This window comes from Chiloscyllium plagiosum, chromosome 12 (genome assembly GCF_004010195.1).
Source record: "Chiloscyllium plagiosum isolate BGI_BamShark_2017 chromosome 12, ASM401019v2, whole genome shotgun sequence".
NCBI lineage: Eukaryota > Metazoa > Chordata > Chondrichthyes > Orectolobiformes > Hemiscylliidae > Chiloscyllium > Chiloscyllium plagiosum.
The window spans coordinates 50,950,578-50,970,127 of record NC_057721.1 but is presented as its reverse complement, the minus strand read 5'-3'; the positions used below and the strand labels follow the sequence as shown (position 1 = coordinate 50,970,127).

Here is a 19,550-nt window from a genome sequence, read left to right as displayed (position 1 = left end):
TCTGAAATTTCATGAAAGCCTGTCAGAGCACTTTTTTCATAATAATTCTCTTCTAATGAACTATGCTTTCTCAAATTTGTAGAGCTATGATGATTATCTGTTCTTCCCAATATAAACAGATAATCATCAATGTACAATTTAAACAGTATCTAATAATGGAATATATTATGAGTAGTCACTGGCGTCAAAGATATATTGTGAATTAATATCACCAAGTACAGCCCTGCACAGCATTCATAATGTTCTACTTGCTGAATAGATCCTTTCACACATTATGAAGCACCAAATCTTAAGTGGATCAGCTACAAGGAGATTGATTAAAGGACTGTAAAAAGTATTGTACTAAGACACTGATACTAAATTGTCTTCTATCAAACAAGTCAACGTATTGCTTGCAAAATAGAGATAATTTCCTATAAATAGCTATTTTGTTGTGGGAGAGATTGAGCAGGGATTGTTTTTTCATCAGATAGTATTCGGAATTTATTTCAAACAAATTATTTTCATGTTGTATTTCTTGAAATAGCAAAATATTAAACTGCATTCCATTCATAATTGTCAATTTGAAACTTTCGAGTTGCATTCACTGTTGTGTAAACAGATTCTAAAACCAACATCATGCCAGTTCAGTATTGTCTACTGACACAAGCCTCAGCAGCAGAACGAAAAGTTGCTTACAACTTAATTATTTTAAAAATGTTTTACCTTCTTCCGAGAAGAGAGAATGCTCCTCACTTTCTGTTTCTATAACAGGGTAATAGAAGGAAAAGCATTAGCAACAAATTTCAAAATATTCCAATGTACTCAAAATGAATGAACACTTATAAATATAGTTATTATGAGCAAGGTTATGAGGTTTATAGCATTGCATATTGTATCAAACACAACCATTAAAATAGCCAGGAACATGCAGCTGTGAAAACAATGAAAACATGTGGATCTCTGAAAACTGTAACTCTCAGGCTCTCTTTTATAAAAAAATTAAAAGTAAGCTTCAGACTGGATAGCTAACAAACTAATCACTTCATTGTTAAATACTGTCATTGTTATACTGTCATTAACTAGGAAGAAAAAATATTCCTTTAAAGTGATACATTCTAAAGCAAGATCACAACACAACTCAAGTTTTAACAGGGAAAAGGAAGGGCCGATCAGGGATAGCATAGGGAACTTGTGTGTGGAGTCTGAGCAGATAGGGGAAGCCCTAAATGAATATTTTGCTTCAGTTTTCTCTAAGGAAAGGGACCTTGTTGTGAATGAGAACTTTGAAGAGCTGGGATACAGGTTTGACCAGATCAAGATTGATGAAGTTGATGTGCTGGAAATTTTGAAAAACATTAAGATTGATAAGTCCCCAGGGCCATACCAGATTTTTCCTAGGCTGCTCCGGGAAGCAGGAAAGGAGGTTGCTAAGCTGCTGGCGAAGACTTTGCTTCCTCACTCTCCATGGAACTCGTACCGGAGGATTGGAGGGAAGCGAATGTTGTTCTTCTTTTCAAGAAGGGTAATAGGGAAATCCCTGGCAATTACAGACCAGTCAGTCTTACGTATGTGGTCAGCAAAGTTTTGCAAAGAATTCTGAGGGACAGGATCTATAACTATTTGGCAAAGCATAGCATGAAAAAAGGCAGTCAGCATGGCTTTATGAGGGGCAGGTCATGCCTCACAAATCTTATTGAGTTATTTGAGGAGGTGACAAGACAGGTCGACGAAGGTCGAGCAGTGTGGATGTGGTGTATATGGACTTCAGCAAGGTATTTGATAAGGTTCCCCATGGTAGGCTCATTCATAAATTCAGGAAGTATGGGATACAGGGAGATTTGGCTATCTGGATTCAGAATTGGTTGGCTGACAGAAGGCAGAGAGTGGTTGTAGATGGAAAGTATTCTGCCTGGAGGTCAGTGTTCAGTGGGGTCCCACAGGGCTCTGTTCTTGGGCCTCTACTTTTTGTAGTTTTTATAAATGACTTGGACGAGGAGGTTGAGGGGTGGTTCGTAAATTTGCAGATGACACAAAGATTGGAGGTGCTGTCAATAGTATCAAGGGCTACTGCAGGCTGCAGCGCGACACAGATAGGATGCAGAGCTGGGCTGAAAAATGTCAGATAGAGTTCAACCTGGATAAATGCGAAATGATGCATTTTGGAAGGTCGAACTCGAATGCTGACATAGGATTAAAGACAGGATTCTTGGCAGTGTGGAGGAACAGAGGGATCTGGGTGTGCAAGTACATAGATCCCTCAAAGTTGCCACCCAAGTGGATAGGGTTGTTAAGAAAGCATATGGTGTTTTGGCTTTCATTAATAGGGGGACCGAGTTTAAGAGCCCCGAGATTTTGCTGCAGCTCTACAAGTCCCTGGTGAGACCACACTTGGAATATTGTGTCCAGTTCTGGTCGCCCTACTGTAGGAAAGATACAGAGGCTTTAGAGAGGGTGCAAAGAAGGTTACCAGGATGCTGTCTGGACTGGAGGGCTAGGCTTATGAAGAAAGGTTGAAAAAGCTCAGATCTTTCTCTCTGGAGAGAAGGAGGAAGAGAGGAGACCTGATCGGGGTATACAAGATAATGAGAGGAATAGATAGAGTCAATAGCCAGAGACTTTTCCCCAGGGCAGGATTGACGGGTACGAGGGGTCATAGTTTTAAGATATTAGGGGAAAGGTATAGAGGAGACATCAGAGGTAGGTTCTTTACTTATGCAGAGAGTTGTGAAAGGATGGAATGCGTTGCCAGTGGTGGTGGTGGAAGCAGAGTCATTAGGGACATTTAAGTGACTGCTGGACATGCACATGGATAGCAGTGAGTTGAGGTTAAGTTATTATATTTTACATTAGGATTGAACCTAGGCACAACATCGTGGGCCAAAGGGCCTGTTCTGTGCTGTACTTTTCTATGTTCTATCTCCATTCTCAGACAAGAGAGACTGGAAGAAGAACCTAACACAGTTAGTATATGACACTGACTTGTGTTTTTTTTTAAATCTTGTGCTGATTTCAAACAGAGATATATGGATCTGATTACATACCGCGAACAAATACATTGACAATCAATAACTGACATCTCAACTCTACTTATGAGAACTATTATTGACAAGAAAACGATCATACCATAAATGTTAATAGAATTAATGTCTACATGAAACTTTTCCAAAAACTCCATTGTAGTGCTTGATTCAGTTGTTTTCCTCATGTAGTTATTCAATACTTTAATCACATCAACTGCATGTAGGACTTTATTGTCCTCCAGAAGTCTATTTCTCCCCACAGAGAATGTAATCATGAAGTAAGCTAAAACACTTCCTTCACTGTGAAAGAACATAAATATTAAATTCCATTAGAAACCCAACTGCAAGAAACCAAAATATTTGCATTGATAATCTATTGTGTCTCAAGAAGTTTTCAGCCAGTGTGAGGGTGGTTTACTTGTGGAAAACATTAAGCTTGAGTAATAATGGTATTGTTAAAGCACTTTTCAAGACAACGCATGTATTTGATACTTTTAAACAATTGTTTTGAAAGATTCCTAAAAGATGTGCAGAATTCTAAAGCATAAAAAAGTTAATGACTAAATAATACATAAAAAGTGCAGTAAATACTTGTTAGAATAAAAATTCTCAGATTTTTCTGTACAGGACAAATCAGAATAGCTGTTTGCCCAAGTGTCCTTAATTAACTGTAAATAAATATTTTTGCAGAATGAAGGTAAAATGTCAACTGTGGTTTTAGTCAAACCCTATAAATTGCAGCTTGTCCAAAGCCTCATTCTCCACAGCCTGTGATGCACCAAATCTCTCTTACTCATCAAACCATTTGGCACTGACCTAAGTTAGCTCCTGGCTCTATGTCTTTTGTCTAACTCTTTCCATGGCCTTCCCAACTGGAAAATTTTGACATCACTTTGTTTTCCCTCAATTGTGACATTCTGAAGTATTCACGCAATGATAGTTTAACATCCAAGAGAGATTTATTTAAATCAATCACCCTAAAATGAAATGAAGAAGGGACTTGAGCCTGGACATGAGGAAAGCATTGTACATGTACCTTGTCAGAGATGGTGGATGGGAAGGAAGGGTCCTAGACGTGGTGGGGGAAGAGGTGGTGACTCAATCCTTGGTTCAAAAAGGCAGCTTGTCACCACCTTCTCAAACATTTGCATCGATAATTTATTAATTTCTCAAAAGGTTTTCAGTCAGTGTGAGGGTGGTTAAGTTGTGGAAAACATTGAGTAACACTGGCATTTGTGAAAACACTTTTTAAGACAACTCATGTATTTGATACTGTTAAACAATTGTTTTGAAAGATTCCTTCTCAAGGGTGACTAGAGACAGACAATAAGTGCTGGCCAGCCAGTGAAGTCCATTTCCAACAAAATGAAAAATCAGCTCTCTCCCACAATCTGCCCATTTGACAAAACATCTTGACTTCCCTCCAGGGTTGGTCACTCAAGCAGTGTCGACACAGACACACAGAGAATGATCAAAATGGTAGTTTGTCAAATAAAATGGAAAAGTGAGGAATGGTTTTGGGAGAAAGTTTTTGTTTATATCATAGCATTTCAGAAGTTGCATTTGATGCTTATGCCTGCTTCCCCAAGTTTAACAAGTTGTGATCACTTCTGGATGCAATTGGGATTTTATTTGAGAGCCTCGTCTTCAATGAAGATTCTTTCCAAATTAAACCATTTGATTTCAAATCTTGCAATGCTGATTGAATGTCAACATTTTCCAGTGGAGTAGTCCTTGCCTGTTTCTGTACCATTCTATAGTCAGTCTTTCAAATTCTCCATTCCCTTTACCTTCATCTCTATTTGCATAATCAGTTCTCTTTCTCCCATGTTTTAATTGTCTAAATGGCCTCCTTTTGTGCCATATCATTCCACGGTTTGGTGTTCAGTCAAATATGATGGAAATTTGTGAGAGTGGGTCTAAATTCCCAATGCCTTTTCAACTTCCCTCTCAGTAAAAACCATTATTTTGGTCACTACTTATCATCTGCTTCTTTGGCACATGATCCATTTTCTTTAAACATTTATGATGTGCTTTGAGTGTTTTCCGCAAAAATTGTATTATACAAATGCAGCTTTTTTAATTGTTGAGGTTATTTTATGGCTATTAAGGTTTATCTTAAAAATACTGTAAAATTTGTTTCTCCTTTCAGAATTTAAACTATATTTTATTGCAAAGGAGTATTTTGTCAGAATAATTATAAATTGTGAAATCAGCAATTAGTTGCAAAGCCCAGGATTTTAACTACATATTTGCGCATATTATTACATGATGATCCTAGCTCTAATGCTTCAGTGAAGAGCAATATAATGACTGGAACATTAATGATCTCTGAATGGATGACAGAAACGAATTAACGTTTGAAAAATCTTAAAAGAAGATTTTGACTTGAATGGAAAACAACTATATGAAAACATTAAAGAATGAATTCCTACCTAAAGGCGATGACATTGACACTGACAAAGCGTTGTGCCAACTGTGATCTTCTAAATATTTCAGCCAACTGCCAAACACATAAAATAAACCAAAGCAATAAATTGAATTTTACTACTCAGTTATTTCTAAGTAGCTATCATTATATCTCTGCAGTACTGTGTACAAGTTTAGTCCCCCTGTGAGGAAAGATGTTCTAACTATGGAGGAACTGCAACAAAGCTTTACCAGACTGGTTTCTGCAATGGCAGGACTCAATATATTCACTGGAGTTTAGAAGAATGAGGGAAGATGTCATATAATGTTCTAACAGGTCTAGACAGGGTAAACACAGGAAAGATGTCCCCAAAATCTGAGAATGCAGAGCTAGAGAAGACCCAGCCTGAAGAATGCAAGGAAGGCCATATCGGACTGAAATCAGGAAAACTGTCTTCACCCAGAGTGTGGTGAGCCTGTGGAATTCTCTGCCACAGAAAACTGCTAAGATCAAATAATTGAATGTTTTCAAGAAGAAGATAGACATAGTTCTCAGTGCAAAAGGAATCAAAGGAAGTGAGGAGAAAAGGGGAAAAGGACACTGACTTGGATGTTCAATCATGACTGTATTGAATGGCAGAGCAGGGTCGAGGGAAAGGACAAATGTCCTACTCTGTGCTTATTTTCTATGGTTTGATGTTTCTATTTGGTCTACCTATGATTAGGGGTGCAATTTCCCCTCCGTGGAGGTGCAAGAAAGGTGGCAGGAGAAGGAATAATGAGATGGGTTGGCCCCAAAGACTTCTTGCCATCTCATTAATTATGTTTTGTGCAAAAAAATCCACCATTAATTAAGGCTCTTAAGTGGTAAAGCAATAGCCACTTAAGGATCCATTTGTCATGACCTCTATCACTTGACTACCTGAATGGGTAACCAGTTCAACTTGCCTGCTATATATTGTGAGGAGCACAGCCAATTGCTCCAATCTGGGGAGAACTGCAGGCATTGATTGCAGGTAAAGGAGATGTGCCTGTCAAAACCACCCATAAGCTCAAACTGCTCTACCTCTTCCCACAAAAGAGTATAAAATATAAACTGTAGTTATCTTCTTGGCACTGGATCTGCCTGAATCCAGGCCTGAGATTCACAAAGAAACTCGTTTATTCTCTGCTTGAACTGACTGGCAGTCAAGATGGTGAGTTTTCTTAATAGCGCAGGCAACAAACATGCTTGGCCCCTTTTTTAAAAAGGGGAAAATCCTGCCCTAAGTTATTGTATTCTTGCTAAGAAGGATTCTTTTACTAACGTATTTAATATGAATGTGTTATTTTTTTCTCCATCATGAAATATTTTCATGAACAGGAGTGGAATAAATGTGATTAAAATGGAACAGAATATATTTAGGATTTTGAGTGTTATGGTTTAGTTTGTACTAAGATCAGCCTACAAGACTATAAGATCCTAGAGCTGCATGTGCAAATCATGTTGAGGATAAATTGAGTTTTCACAATCATAAACATTGGTTTTAAAATTCTTTGCACTTGAAACTGACTTTGCTCACAATAACGGCCACACAAACAAATCAAAATAATTTTGACTGCTCAAGATGCTCTTCAAACTAAGCTTGTTTTTAAATGCAAAGGCACAAATATGCACATTTTAAATATCAAAAAATATTTAACTTATGATGAAACAAATTGATGCACACCAATGAAACCAGTAACTTGTTCAGTATTGTTACTGAAAGCAATTTTCAGTGATTTAAATTCAGGCAACTTGCAAGTATTGGACTAGATTCTTAGTAAGATGCTCATTTCATGGGCAATGCCATTTTCAGTTCTATTAATAAAACTGCATCAGGTTGCTCCTCCCAAATATATCAATTAGTATTTTTGTTGATATAAGATTCTATGATTTTATACATGGAACAAAAACCAAATACATTCTGTTTTGCACTCCAATGGTGCTGTCTCATGGTGCTGATTTGGCATGTGCTACGATGGAAATAAGTTTGTGTGGTAGGATGAACTGTAACTTCACTCCAGAAAGTCACCACAACTTCAAATGTAATTTGCACCCAGACTGCCAATTATACCCAAGCAGAACATCTTCCTGTTATATATTCTAATAATTTTGCATGTTTCATTTTAAGCCAAGTAAGTTCTAGCTTTTGAATTGTCCCAATGAATGAAAAGCAACACATAAAAGTATATTACTTACTGGTTCCTCGACCTGATTGGCTAAGTGGATGAACTCAGGGGATCTGCTGTCTGTTAATGCAGGACTGAAATTGGCATTTACAAGATGAACTGAACCACTGAAGTACACTCTACCATTTGGAATCTCATCTGTTGGAGTTGATAGAATATAGAAAGTTAACCAAAACTATTACAATATTCAGAGGCTGTATCTGAGTGAAAAACTTCACTCCTGATAGATTGGATGAGAAATACTATCACTATGATTCTACTACAAGGGATAAATTTATTTGTCAAATCCCCATGAATATGTAAGCAGAGTTTTAAAAGGTAAAACCAAAAGTGATAAGAAGTTTTTTAAATATTCCAACAACAATCGAATTTCTATAACACCTTTAAATGAATTAAATATCATAAAGCACTTCACAGGAATGTTATTGAATAAAAATGGCACTAAATCCAATAATATATAAGGATCGATCATCAAAACCTAATCAAAATAGTAGGTTTTAAGGAGCTTGTAAAATTAGGATGAGAACAAGAGTGATCTTTCATTTATTAATGAAATGCAGTGTCACTGGCTAGGCCAGCATTTATTGCCCATTCAAAGCTGCCTTTGAAAGTTTGGCAGTGAGCTGTCTTCTGCAGTCCATTTTGTGTAGGTAGACCCATGATGCTTTTAGTGAGGGAGCTCTAGACATTAGGATCTTGGTACCTGCAGACTTAATTTCTGATGGTTGAGCACGTAAAACCAGAGATGCTCGAGAAGATGGAATTGGAGGACAGGTATTGTGCAGAGCTCTAAGGACGAGAACATTACAGCTTTAGGCAGGGCAAGGTTATGAAGTGAGATGAGAAATTTAATACAGAAGCATTGCCAGATTGGTCAGTAAGTATAAGGATGATGGGTGAACAAGACCTAGTGCATGTTAGCACATGGTCAGTTTTGGATGATCTCAAGTTTGTGGAGGGTAGAATATGGGAGGCTCGCCTGAAGTGCACTGGAGTAATCAAACCTGGATGGGGATTTTAACAGCAGATGAACTGAGGCAGAGTGAGTTGGTTGATGGAGATTGGTAGTTTTAGTGATAGAGTAGTTAATGTGGTAAGTCAAATATGATATCAAAATTTTGAATCAAAAGGTGACACGAAAACATATGGATGATAATGGAATAGTGTACGTTAGATGGGCTTCAGATTGGTTTCGGCGCAACATCGAGTACCGAAGGTCTGTACTGTGCTGTAATGTTCCTTGTTCTATATCATGTGGTTAATGTACATACAGTTAATATTATTATAAATGAAGAGTAACCTGAATAAAAATATCTTGAAGGAATTCTGTATCCATCTTACCAGCTCACCGCAGATCCCACATGACTTCACGTTTTGGATCAGCCTGCCATGATAGACCTTGTCAAAGGCCTTGCTAAAGTCTGTAGAGGCAACATCTACCTCCCTGACTTCATCAATCATCTTTGTCTCTTCAAAAAACTCAATCAAGTTTGTGAGACACGACCTCCTCCACACAAAGCCATGTTGCCTATCACTAATAAGTCCATATATTTTCCAAATATGAATAAATCATGGGCATAAGAATCTTCTCCAATAATTTCCCTACCACTGATGTGAGGCTCATTGGCCTGTAATTTCTTGGATTATCCCTGTTGCCCTTCTTAAACAAAGGAGCAATATTGGCTATTCTCCAGTCCTCTGATGACTAAAGACAATACAAAGATTTCATGTAAGGTTCTAGTAATTCTTCCCTCACCTCCCTCGGCATTCTGGGATAGATCCCATCTGGTCCTGAGGACTTGTCTGCCTTAATGCTTTTCAAAACAGCTAACACCTCCTCCTTTTTTATATTGTCATGCCCCAGAATATTAACATACACCTCCGAAACTCACCATCCACTATGCCTTTCTCCTTTGTGAATACCAATGCAAAGTATCTGTAAGGATCTCACCCACATCTTCCTGCTCCATACAAACATTTCCTCCTTTGTCCTTGAATGGACCAACCTTTTCGCTTGCTACTCTCTTGCTCCTTATATATTTCTAAAAAGCCTTGGTATTTTCTTTAATCTTGTTGCCAAGATAACTTCATGGCTCCTTTCAGCCCTACTAACCCCTTGTTTAAATTCTTTCCTGATTTTATATTCCCGGGGGCTTGTCTGTCTTCAGTTTCCTGAAAGTTATTCATGCTTTCTTGTTTTTTCCTAACTATGCTTACAATTTATTTTGTCATCCAAGGTTCCTAAACCTTGCCATCCTTATCTTTCACTTTCATAGGAACATGATGGTCTTGAACACCAATCAAACTGGCCTTTAGAAGGCTCCCACATAACAGATATGAGCTTACCCTCAAACAGCCACCCCCAATCCAAATTCCCCAGTTCCTGTCCAATTTGGTACTTTCATCCAAGGACTATTCTTATTCTCATCCATAAGTAACTTAAAACTTATGGAATTATGGTCACTGTTCTCAAAATGCTCCCCACTGAAATTTTGATCACCTTGCAAGCTCATTCCCAAATACCAGGCCGAGTATGGCCCCTTCCTATTTGGACTACTTACGTATTGCTTCAAGAAACCCTCCTGGACGGGCCTAGCTAACTCTGCCCCATCCAAGGGAGTCTCAGTCAATATATGGGAAGTTAAAATTTCCTATCACAATGAACCTGCTGTTTTCAAATCTTTTGTTCAGTTAAATTGTTTGGAATTGCAGAAGGGTTATCAGTTTTCATTTGGCTTGTTATGTGACAAAATTCCGCAGTGTCTGCAACAAGTAGATTAATTTCCCTACATTATGGAAGCTCAGGTTTTTTGCAAGACTGCTTAAAACAATTATTCCATTATTTCTCATAAATTTAAAATAAAGGACTATAATCAATTTCTTCAACTGAGGAAATTTAACAGAAACACAAAATAAGGAAAAGAGGTTGAATAGGACCTGGACTCATTAGAGATTAGAAGGATAAAAGGCAATCTTAATGAAATATACAAGGTTCTTAGGGGAGTTGACAGTTTAGTTGCAGAGAGGTTGTTTCACCTTTTAGGACCAATGGGTATCATCTCAGAATAAGAGGTCACCCTTTTGAGGTACAGATGAAGAAGAATTCCATCTCTCAGAGGATAATGAACTGGTGGAATAATTTACCAAAGAGGGCTGGAGAGATCGAGTCCTTAGGTATATTCAAGGATGAGTCAGATAGATTTTTAATCAGGGAGGGAATCAAGAGTTCTGAATCAAGGCAGGAAAGTGGGGATAAGCATTAAAAGAAGCTGGTGAAATTGAATACTCATAAGCAATAGAGCTGGATGAAATGGACCTAAGAACGGAAACTGAGCTAATAAGGAAACTTTGCATATCTTTGTAAATACAAGGATGCTTACAAGACTGGAAAATATAAAAATTTAGGAAAATCCTTAAAAAGTACCATCCTTAGAAGGTTAGCTACATGGTAAAGTTGAGGAATTTGTACAAAAATGAAACAAATCATATATCAAAACAAAAGGTAACTGCTGGCTAAAAATTGGGACAATGCATAGAGGATGCAAAGGCATTATTAGAAGTGATTATGTAGTTGCTTTTATATGAATTATGGGAAATGCAATGTTCAATGACGATTGTACAATATTCACTCTCCTTAGATATTGAAACAGTCCATGTCTAAATACAGCAAGACCTGGACAATATATAAATTTGGACTCATGTGACAAGTAATGATCATCTCCAACATGAGAGAAGTTAACCATCATTCCTTGACAATCAATAGCATTTCCATGACTGAATCACCCACTTGTCAACATCCTGGGGATTTCCATTGACCAGAAACTGAACTGGTCTAGCCATATAAATATAAAGTGTTTACAATAGCAAAGCAGAGGGCAGGAATCCTGCAGCAAGTAACTCGTCTGCTGACTCCCCAAAACCTGTCCACCATTTACAAGGCATAAGTCAGAAGTGTGATGGAATATTTCTCACTTCCTTGGATGAATTCAGCTCCAAAACACCAAAGAAGCTTTCTGCTATCCAGGACAAACCTGCCCAATCCACAAACATTCACTCTCTCAACTGCCAATGCCCAGTAGCAGCAGTACATAGAATCAACAAGAAACACTGCAGAAACTCACCATGGCTCCTCAGACAGAACCTTCTAAACCCATGAGCATTTTAACTTCGATGGACTAGGGCAGCAGTTGTATGGGAACACCACCACCTGAAAGATCAACTCCAAACCACTCACCATCCAGACATGGAAACATATTGCCTATTCTATCAAAGTTTCTGGGTTAAAATTCTGGAAAGCTCTTCCTAATGACGTTGTGATTTTACGTACACCAAATGGACTGCAGTTATTCAAGTCGGCAGATGACAAACACCCTCTTAAGTGCAACTACAGATAGTCAACCAGTGCTGTCCCAGTCTGTGACACCGATATCCCATGAGTGAACAAATAAAATGTGACTTTTAGAACCTATTTGAAAGGCAAGTCACAACGAACTTGAAGCTGAATTGAAATCTATTGAGATAATCTTGATTAACTGGACTAGTGGGCTGAGGAATGGCACATGGAGTTTAATTTAGATAAATGTAAGGTGTTGCATTTTGGTGGGTCAAACCAGGCCAGGACTTACACAGTCAATGGTAGGGCCCAGGGGAGCTTTACAGATCAAAAATCTAGGGGTACAGGTTCATAGCTCCTTGAAAATGGAGTCACAGGTAGACTAGGTGGTGAAGAAGGCCTTCAGCTTGCTTTCATCAGTCACAGCATTGAGTACAGGAGTTGGGATGTCTTGTTGCTGCTGTACAAGACATCAGTGAAGCCACATTTGGACTACATGTATTCAGTTCTGATCGTCCTATTAGAGAAAGGATATTATTAAATTAGTAAGAGTACAGAAAAGACTTACTACAATGCTACCTGAACTGGAAGGTTTGAGTTATAAGGAGAGGCTGGATAGGCTGGGACTTTTTTCCCTGGAGTGTAGGAGACTGAGGGGTGACCTTACAGAGGTCTATAAAATCATGATAAGGTAGATAGCCAACAGTTTTTCCCCATGGGTCGTGGAGTCTATAACTAGAGGGCATAGATTTAAAGTTTTAGGGGAGAGTTACAAAAGGGTCCACAGGTGATTTTTTTTCACATAAAGGGTGGTGAGTGTCTGGAATGGGCTGCCAGAGGAAGTGGTGGAAACAAGTACAATTTTGTCATTTAACAAATATTTAGACACATAAATGGATAGGTCAGATATGGAGGGATGTGGACCAAATGCAGGCAAATGGGACTAGCATAACTCTGAAAACTGGTCGACATGGGCAAGTTGGCCCAAAAAGCCTGTTTCCATGACATAGACCTCTATGACTCCTACACCATATATTGGAGTCTGTTTAAATGAATAGGCTATTTGGTACCAAGATGGAGTCAGTTATTGCTGTGGTTCTGTTCGCCGAGCTGGAAGTTTTTGTTGCAAACGTTTCGACCCCTGTCTAGGTGACATCCTCAGTGCTTGGGAGCCTCCTGTGAAACGCTTCTGTGGTGTTTCCTCCGTTTCGTCCCCTGTCCACCTCGACAAAAACTTCCAGCTCGGCGAACAGAACCACAGCAACGAGCACCCGAGCTACAAATCTTCTCACAAACTTTGAGTCAGTTATCTAGACAAAGAATTCCCATTATTCTCATTTTGCCATATTATATTACTCTACTGCTCTACTGACCTATCCAGCTGTGTTTCTATTTCTACATAAAGTGTTGCCACATCCTACACAGCTCCAAATCTGTTGCTGTACTCTGCCAGCTATTATTCCTTCAATCCTCCAATTTTATTGGTGCACCCTACCAAATTGATACTACAACTCAGCAACCTTCCTCCCCAATATATCTTCTGCAGCTGATCGGATCAAACATCATAACAAACTGAACGGCTATGACTAAAAGAAACTAGCATTCTTTCATTGTTACACTGAGAGAACTGTAGCTTTATCTTAACTGTTCAGTTAGCTAGGATGTCTAACAGCTCAGGTTTCTGTTAATTGTCTGGGCTATTCATTTTAAAGTGCTCACTTATACAAGTTTTACTTTCTTGTCTTTATTTCTCAAGTTTGTGCAAGCTAAGCTGGATTTTCTTTTTGGTAAAATGAAATTCTGATTTGAACAATGAAGAACTGTGATTGGGAAAGTTATCTGGATTCTTTTTACAAGAAAGCAGTCTGACCACTTAGGATAGAGTCTTTTGGTTTGGTAAGTGGTCAGACTGTGTGATTGTCAATGAAGCAAGTAAAGAGACAATGGCAGGAATTCAGAAGCATCAGCCTCTGCAATTGTCTGACAGCTTTGTGGTTTTCTCAGCTTTTTTGAATGAAATCGGGGCTGCAAGGTCAATATACAAACTGGCCATGGCGCTCTGGTATAGGAAGCCTTTCAAGGGGGTGGGAGTGGGGGGAGCAAGAAGATCTCTAGTAGTGTTAAGCAACATTATAGTGAGGGGAATTGACATAATTTTTTGCAGCAAAGATCAGTGTTGCAGTGTTACCTGCCAAACAGAAGGACATCTGTTTAATCCTCAGACAGCACCTTTCAAACTCGCACATACTTCCATCCAGAAGGACAAGGGCAACAGATATATGGGAACACCACCAGCTGCAGGTTCCCCTCCAAGCCACTCACCATCCTGACTTGGAAATATATCACCATTCGTTCACTGTTGCTGGGTCAAAATCTTGGAATTCTCTCCCTAATGACACTGTAGGTCAACCCAGAACAAGTGGACTGCAACAGTTCAAGAAGGCAGCTCACCACTACCTTCTCTAGGGCAACTAGGGTTGGGCAATAAATGCCAGCAATGCCCAAATCCTATGAATTAATAAAAAAAATCTGTTCAGGGCAGAAAGGAACTTGTTGTGGGAAGGGTTTGATTCAGTGGTTGTGATCCATGTAGATACCAATGACAAATGTAGAACTAGGAAAGAGGTTTTGCATAGAGAATTTGAGAATCTGGACACTAAATTTAAAAGCAGAACATCAATGATCACAAGGTTTCTAATCTCTAAATCATTACCTGAGTCACAACCAAATTAGCATGGGGTACAAAATATTAAGGAGATGAATGAGTGGTTCAAAGACTGGTGTGCCAGGGAAAGAGAAAGCCTTCATTTTGTGGACAACTGGCACCTCTGGGGGAATCTGTAACATTGTATGGTCTACACTATAACTGAGCTGGGCAGCATTCTTGCAAACTACATAATTAGGGAAGTAGAGAGAGTTTTAAACTAAATAGTGGGGCAAGGTTTCAAATAAAGAATGATGTGGTATATTGAAAAGAAGAGACTAGGTACGAGAGGTAAATAATACAATGAGGGAAATGAGGGTTAGACAGTGACAGGAAGGGTCAGAGAGAAATGAAGCCTACAAATACCCTGATAATCAAGACCAGATATTATAAAGATAAACAACAAAACTAAAGGCTCTGTATCTAAGTGTGCCTGGCATTCATAACAAAGTAAAGAAATTGATCACACATATTGAAATAAATAAATAAAATCCATTAGCTATTACAAAGACGTGGCTTCAGCATCAGACAGTTTGGCTTCTGAATATTGAGGGATATATGACAATCAAGAAAATCAGGATGTTAGGTAAAGGTGGAGGGGTAGCACTGTTGATCAAGGCTGCCATTTGTGCAATAGAGATGACCTTGCTTCATAAAAGCACAACATAGAACCTGCTTGAGTGGAGATGAAGAATATACTGAAGAAGATATACAGCCCCTTAAAAGTAACCATAATACACAACCAAGTGTACAAGAAGAAATACTGGGTGCTTGTGATAAAGGGATGGTTATAATCATGGATGAGAGCTTAATCTACGTATAAATTGGAAAGACCAGACTCACAGTAGTAGCTCAGATGTAGACTTTAAGATAGTTTCTTAAAGCAACACATTTTGGAACCAAAGAGCAGGTTGTATAAGACTTGGTATTGTGTAATGTGACATCATCAATGAATTGACTACAGCAATAAGACATCTTTAGGTAGTAACAATCACAATAAAACTGAATATTACATCCAGTTTGAAAGGGAGAAGATCGGATTGAACACTAAAATAAAACAAAGAACTATGGATGTTCAAGATCTGAAATGATAACAGAAATTGCTGTGAGACAGGTGCTGCTTTTTTCTCATCGATGCTGCCAAATCTGTTGATTTCCTCCTGTAAGGTTCTGTTTTTGTTTGGGTCTAACACTTGTGTTTTTAACCTGTAAGGGTATTATGTGTAAATAAGACCACAAGATACAAGGGCAGAAGGGCCCATCGTTTCTGCTCAGCCATTCCATAATGGCTGAGGTATTTCTCAACCACATTCTCCTCCCTGTCACCCTTGATCAAGAAGTGTAACTTAAATATACTCAATGACTTGGCCTCCTCAGCCCTCTGCAGCAATGAGTTCCACAGATTCACCACGTTCTGGCTAAAGAAATTCCTCCTCGCCTCAATTCTAAAGAGTCGTCCCTTCACTCTGAGTTTGTCCCTCAGGTCCTAGTCTCTCTTTCTAGTGGAAACATCTTCTCCATGTTCTTGGTATACAGGCCTCTCAATATTCTGTAAGTTTTAATGGGAATCCCCCCTCATCCTTCTAAACTCCATCGAGTACAGATCCAGACTTCTTAACGGTTCCTCACCTGATAAGCCCTTCATCCTGGAATCACCTAACAAAGAAGAGGCACTCCAAACGCTTATGATTTCAAATAAACCTGTTGGACTATAACCTGGCGGTGAATAACTTCTAACTTTGTCCACCCCAGCCCAACACCAGCATCTCCACATCATTTTTTCCAATTAGCAAGCTCACACTGAATCCCATGAGATTTAATTTTACTAATTACTCTGCCATGTGGAAACTTGTCTGCCTTGCGGAACGATGCAGGACATCTCTGACCGGCTTGAAAGGATATTGGAGTGGGAGGGAGAAGATCCAGTTATTGTGGTTCACGTTGGCACAAACAACATAGGCAAGGCTAGGGTGGAGGACCTGTTTGGGGAGTATCAAGCACGAGGAAGGAAATTGAAGAACAGGTCCTCAAGGATCATAATCTCTGGATTACTGCCTGAGCGCCATGTGTTTATTAGCATAGGGATAAGAAAGTTAGGTATGTAAACATGTGGCTAAGAGATTGGTGTGGGAAAGAGGGATTCCATTTCATGGAACATTGACATCAGTTTTGGAACTGGGGCGATGTGTACCAATGGGACGGTCTCCATCTGAACCGATCTGGAACCAGTGTTCTGGCGAAAAGGATAAATGGGGTGGTCACTAGAATTTTAAACTTGTGAGTTGGGGGGAAGGGAAGGGGAAAGCAACAGGGAGTATGGAGTAAAGTAGAAAGATAAGCAGGTTAGCATGTGTGCAGGGTTTAAGTTCAAGGTAGGCTAGGAATGAAGCAAAAAGGTAGAATAATTTAGCACATATTACAAGAGATGTTGGAAATCATGAGGATAAGAAAATTAGCTTTAAGGCGCTTTACCTTACTGCTCGTAGTATTCATAACAAAGTAGATGAATTAACGGCACAAATCATCGGAAATTATTATGATGTGGTAGGCATCACAGAGATGTGGTTGCAGGGGGTTCAGGACTGGCAGATAAACATCCAAGGATTTACAACTTATCGAAAAGACAAAGGAGGTGGGCAGAGGGGGCAGGGTTGCCTTGTTAATTAAGAATGAAATTAAATCTATGGCACTGAATGACATAGGGTGAGATGGTGTGGAGTCTGTGTGGGTGGAGTTAAGGAACCACAAAGCCAAAAATCCATAATGGGACTTATGTACAGACCTCCCAGCAGTAGTCAGGACCAGGAGCACAAGAAGTACCGGGAAATAAATAGGGCATGTCAGAAAGGCAAGATCATGGTGATCATGGGGGACTTCAATATGCAACTGGACAGAGTAAATAATATTGCTGATATATCCAAAGAAAGGGAATTCATGGAATGCTTACAGGATGGCTTTTTGGAACAGCTTGTGATGGAGCCCACAAGGGAGCAGGCTATTTTGGACTTAGTGCTATGTAATGAGCCAGACTTTATAAAAGATCTTAAAATAAGGGAACACTTAGGAGGCAGCAACCACAATATGGTAGAGTTCACTCTGCAGTTTGAAAGAGAGAAGGCAAAATCGGATGTAATGGTGTTATAGTTAACTAAAGGTAATTAAAGGGGCGTGAGAGAGGAACTGATGAAAATTGACTGGAAGCAGAACGCAATGGCAGGAGTTTCTGGGTGTAATTGAGGATACATACAGAGATTCATTCCAAAGGAAAGAAAGATTCTTCGGGGGTGGGGGGGATTAGACAGCCATGGCTGACAAAGGAACAGAGGAAATGTATCGAAGAAAAAGACGGAGCCTATAAAATGGCCAAGAGCACTGGGAAATCAGAAGATTGGGAAGATTACAAAAGCAAACAGAGGATAACATAAAGAGAAATAAGGAAGAAGATGATCAAATATAAAGTTAAGCTAGCCAATAATATTAGAAATAATAGTAAAAGTTTCTTTCAATACATAAGAAACAAACGAGAGGCAAAGATAGGAATTGGGCTGCTCAAATTGATGCAGGAAGGCTAGTGCTGGGAGATAAGGAAATAGCTGAAGAACTTAATAAGTACTTTGTGTCAGTCTTCACAGTGGAAGACATGAGTATTATCCCAACTATTAAGGACAGTCAGGGGGCAAAGTGAGTATGGTAGCCATTACAAAAGAGAAAGTGCTAGAAAAGTTAAAAGGTCTAAAAATTGATAAATCTCCTGGCCCCCAATGGACTACATCCTAGAGTTCTGAGGGAGGTGGCTGAGGAAATAGCGGAGGCGTTGGTTGTGATCTTTCAAAAGTCAGTGGGGTCAGGGAAAGTCCCGGATGATTGGAAAATCGCTGTTGTAACCCCCTTGTTCAAGAAAGGATCAAGACAAAAGATGGAAAATTATAGGCCAATTAGCCTAACCTCGGTTGTAGGTAAAATGCTAGAAGTCATCGTTAAGGATAAAATTACTAAATTCTTGGAAGTGCAAGGTCAGATTAGAACAAGTCAGCATGGATTTAGTAAAGGGAGGTCGTGCCTGACAAACCTGTTAGAATTCTTTGAAGAGGTAGCAAGTAGGCTAGACCAGGGAAAGCCAATGGATGGTATCTGTATAGAATTCCAAAGGCCTTTGATAAGGTGCCTCACAGGAGGCTGCTGAGTAAAATGAGAGCCCATGGTGTTCGTGATGAGCTACTGGCATGGGTTGAGGCTTAGCTGTCTGACAGAAGGCAGAGAGTTGGGATAAAAGGTTCTTTTTCTGAATGGCAGCTGGTGACAAGTAGTGTTCCGCAGGGTTAGATCATAAGACATAGGAGCGGAAGTAAGGCCATTCGGCCCATCAAGTCCACTCCGCCATTCAATCATGGCTGATGGGCATTTCAACTCCACTTACCCGCATTCTCCCCATAACCCTTAATTCCTTGTGACATCAAGAATTTATCAATTTCTGCCTTGAAGACATTTAGCGTCCCAGCCTCCACTGCACTCTGTGGCAATGAATTCCACAGGCCCACCACTCTCTGGCTGAAGAAATGTCTCCGCATTTCTGTTCTGAATTTACCCCCTCTAATTCTAAGGCTGTGTCCACGGGTCCTAGTCTCCTCGACTAACGGAAACAATTTCCTAGTGTCCACCCTTTCCAAGCCATGTATTATCTTGTAAGATTCTATTAGATCTCCCCTTAATCTTCTAAACTCCAATGAATACAATCCCAGGATCCTCAGCCATTCCCCATATGTTAGACCTACCATTCCAGGGATCATCCGTGTGAATCTCCACTGGACACGCTCCAGTGCCAGTATGCCCTTCCTGAGGTGTGGGGACCAAAACCGGACACAGTACTCCAAATGGGGCCTAACCAGAGCAT

The 19,550-nt window shown here is 39.5% G+C and overlaps 1 protein-coding gene across 2 annotated transcripts in view; it reads right to left on the bottom strand.

Moving 5' to 3' along the window:
- Window positions 1-19,550, bottom strand: part of LOC122555251 (suppressor of tumorigenicity 14 protein homolog) — a 143,029-nt gene that overhangs the window by 104,166 nt on the left and 19,313 nt on the right. For both annotated transcript variants that reach the window (XM_043701044.1, XM_043701043.1), the window contains exons 3-6: window positions 7,633-7,760; window positions 5,438-5,505; window positions 3,106-3,302; window positions 706-744 (exon numbers count right to left, since the gene is read on the bottom strand). In XM_043701044.1, the coding sequence (XP_043556979.1) occupies window positions 706-744; window positions 3,106-3,302; window positions 5,438-5,505; window positions 7,633-7,760 (432 nt within the window). The remainder of the gene's footprint in view (window positions 1-705; window positions 745-3,105; window positions 3,303-5,437; window positions 5,506-7,632; window positions 7,761-19,550) is intronic.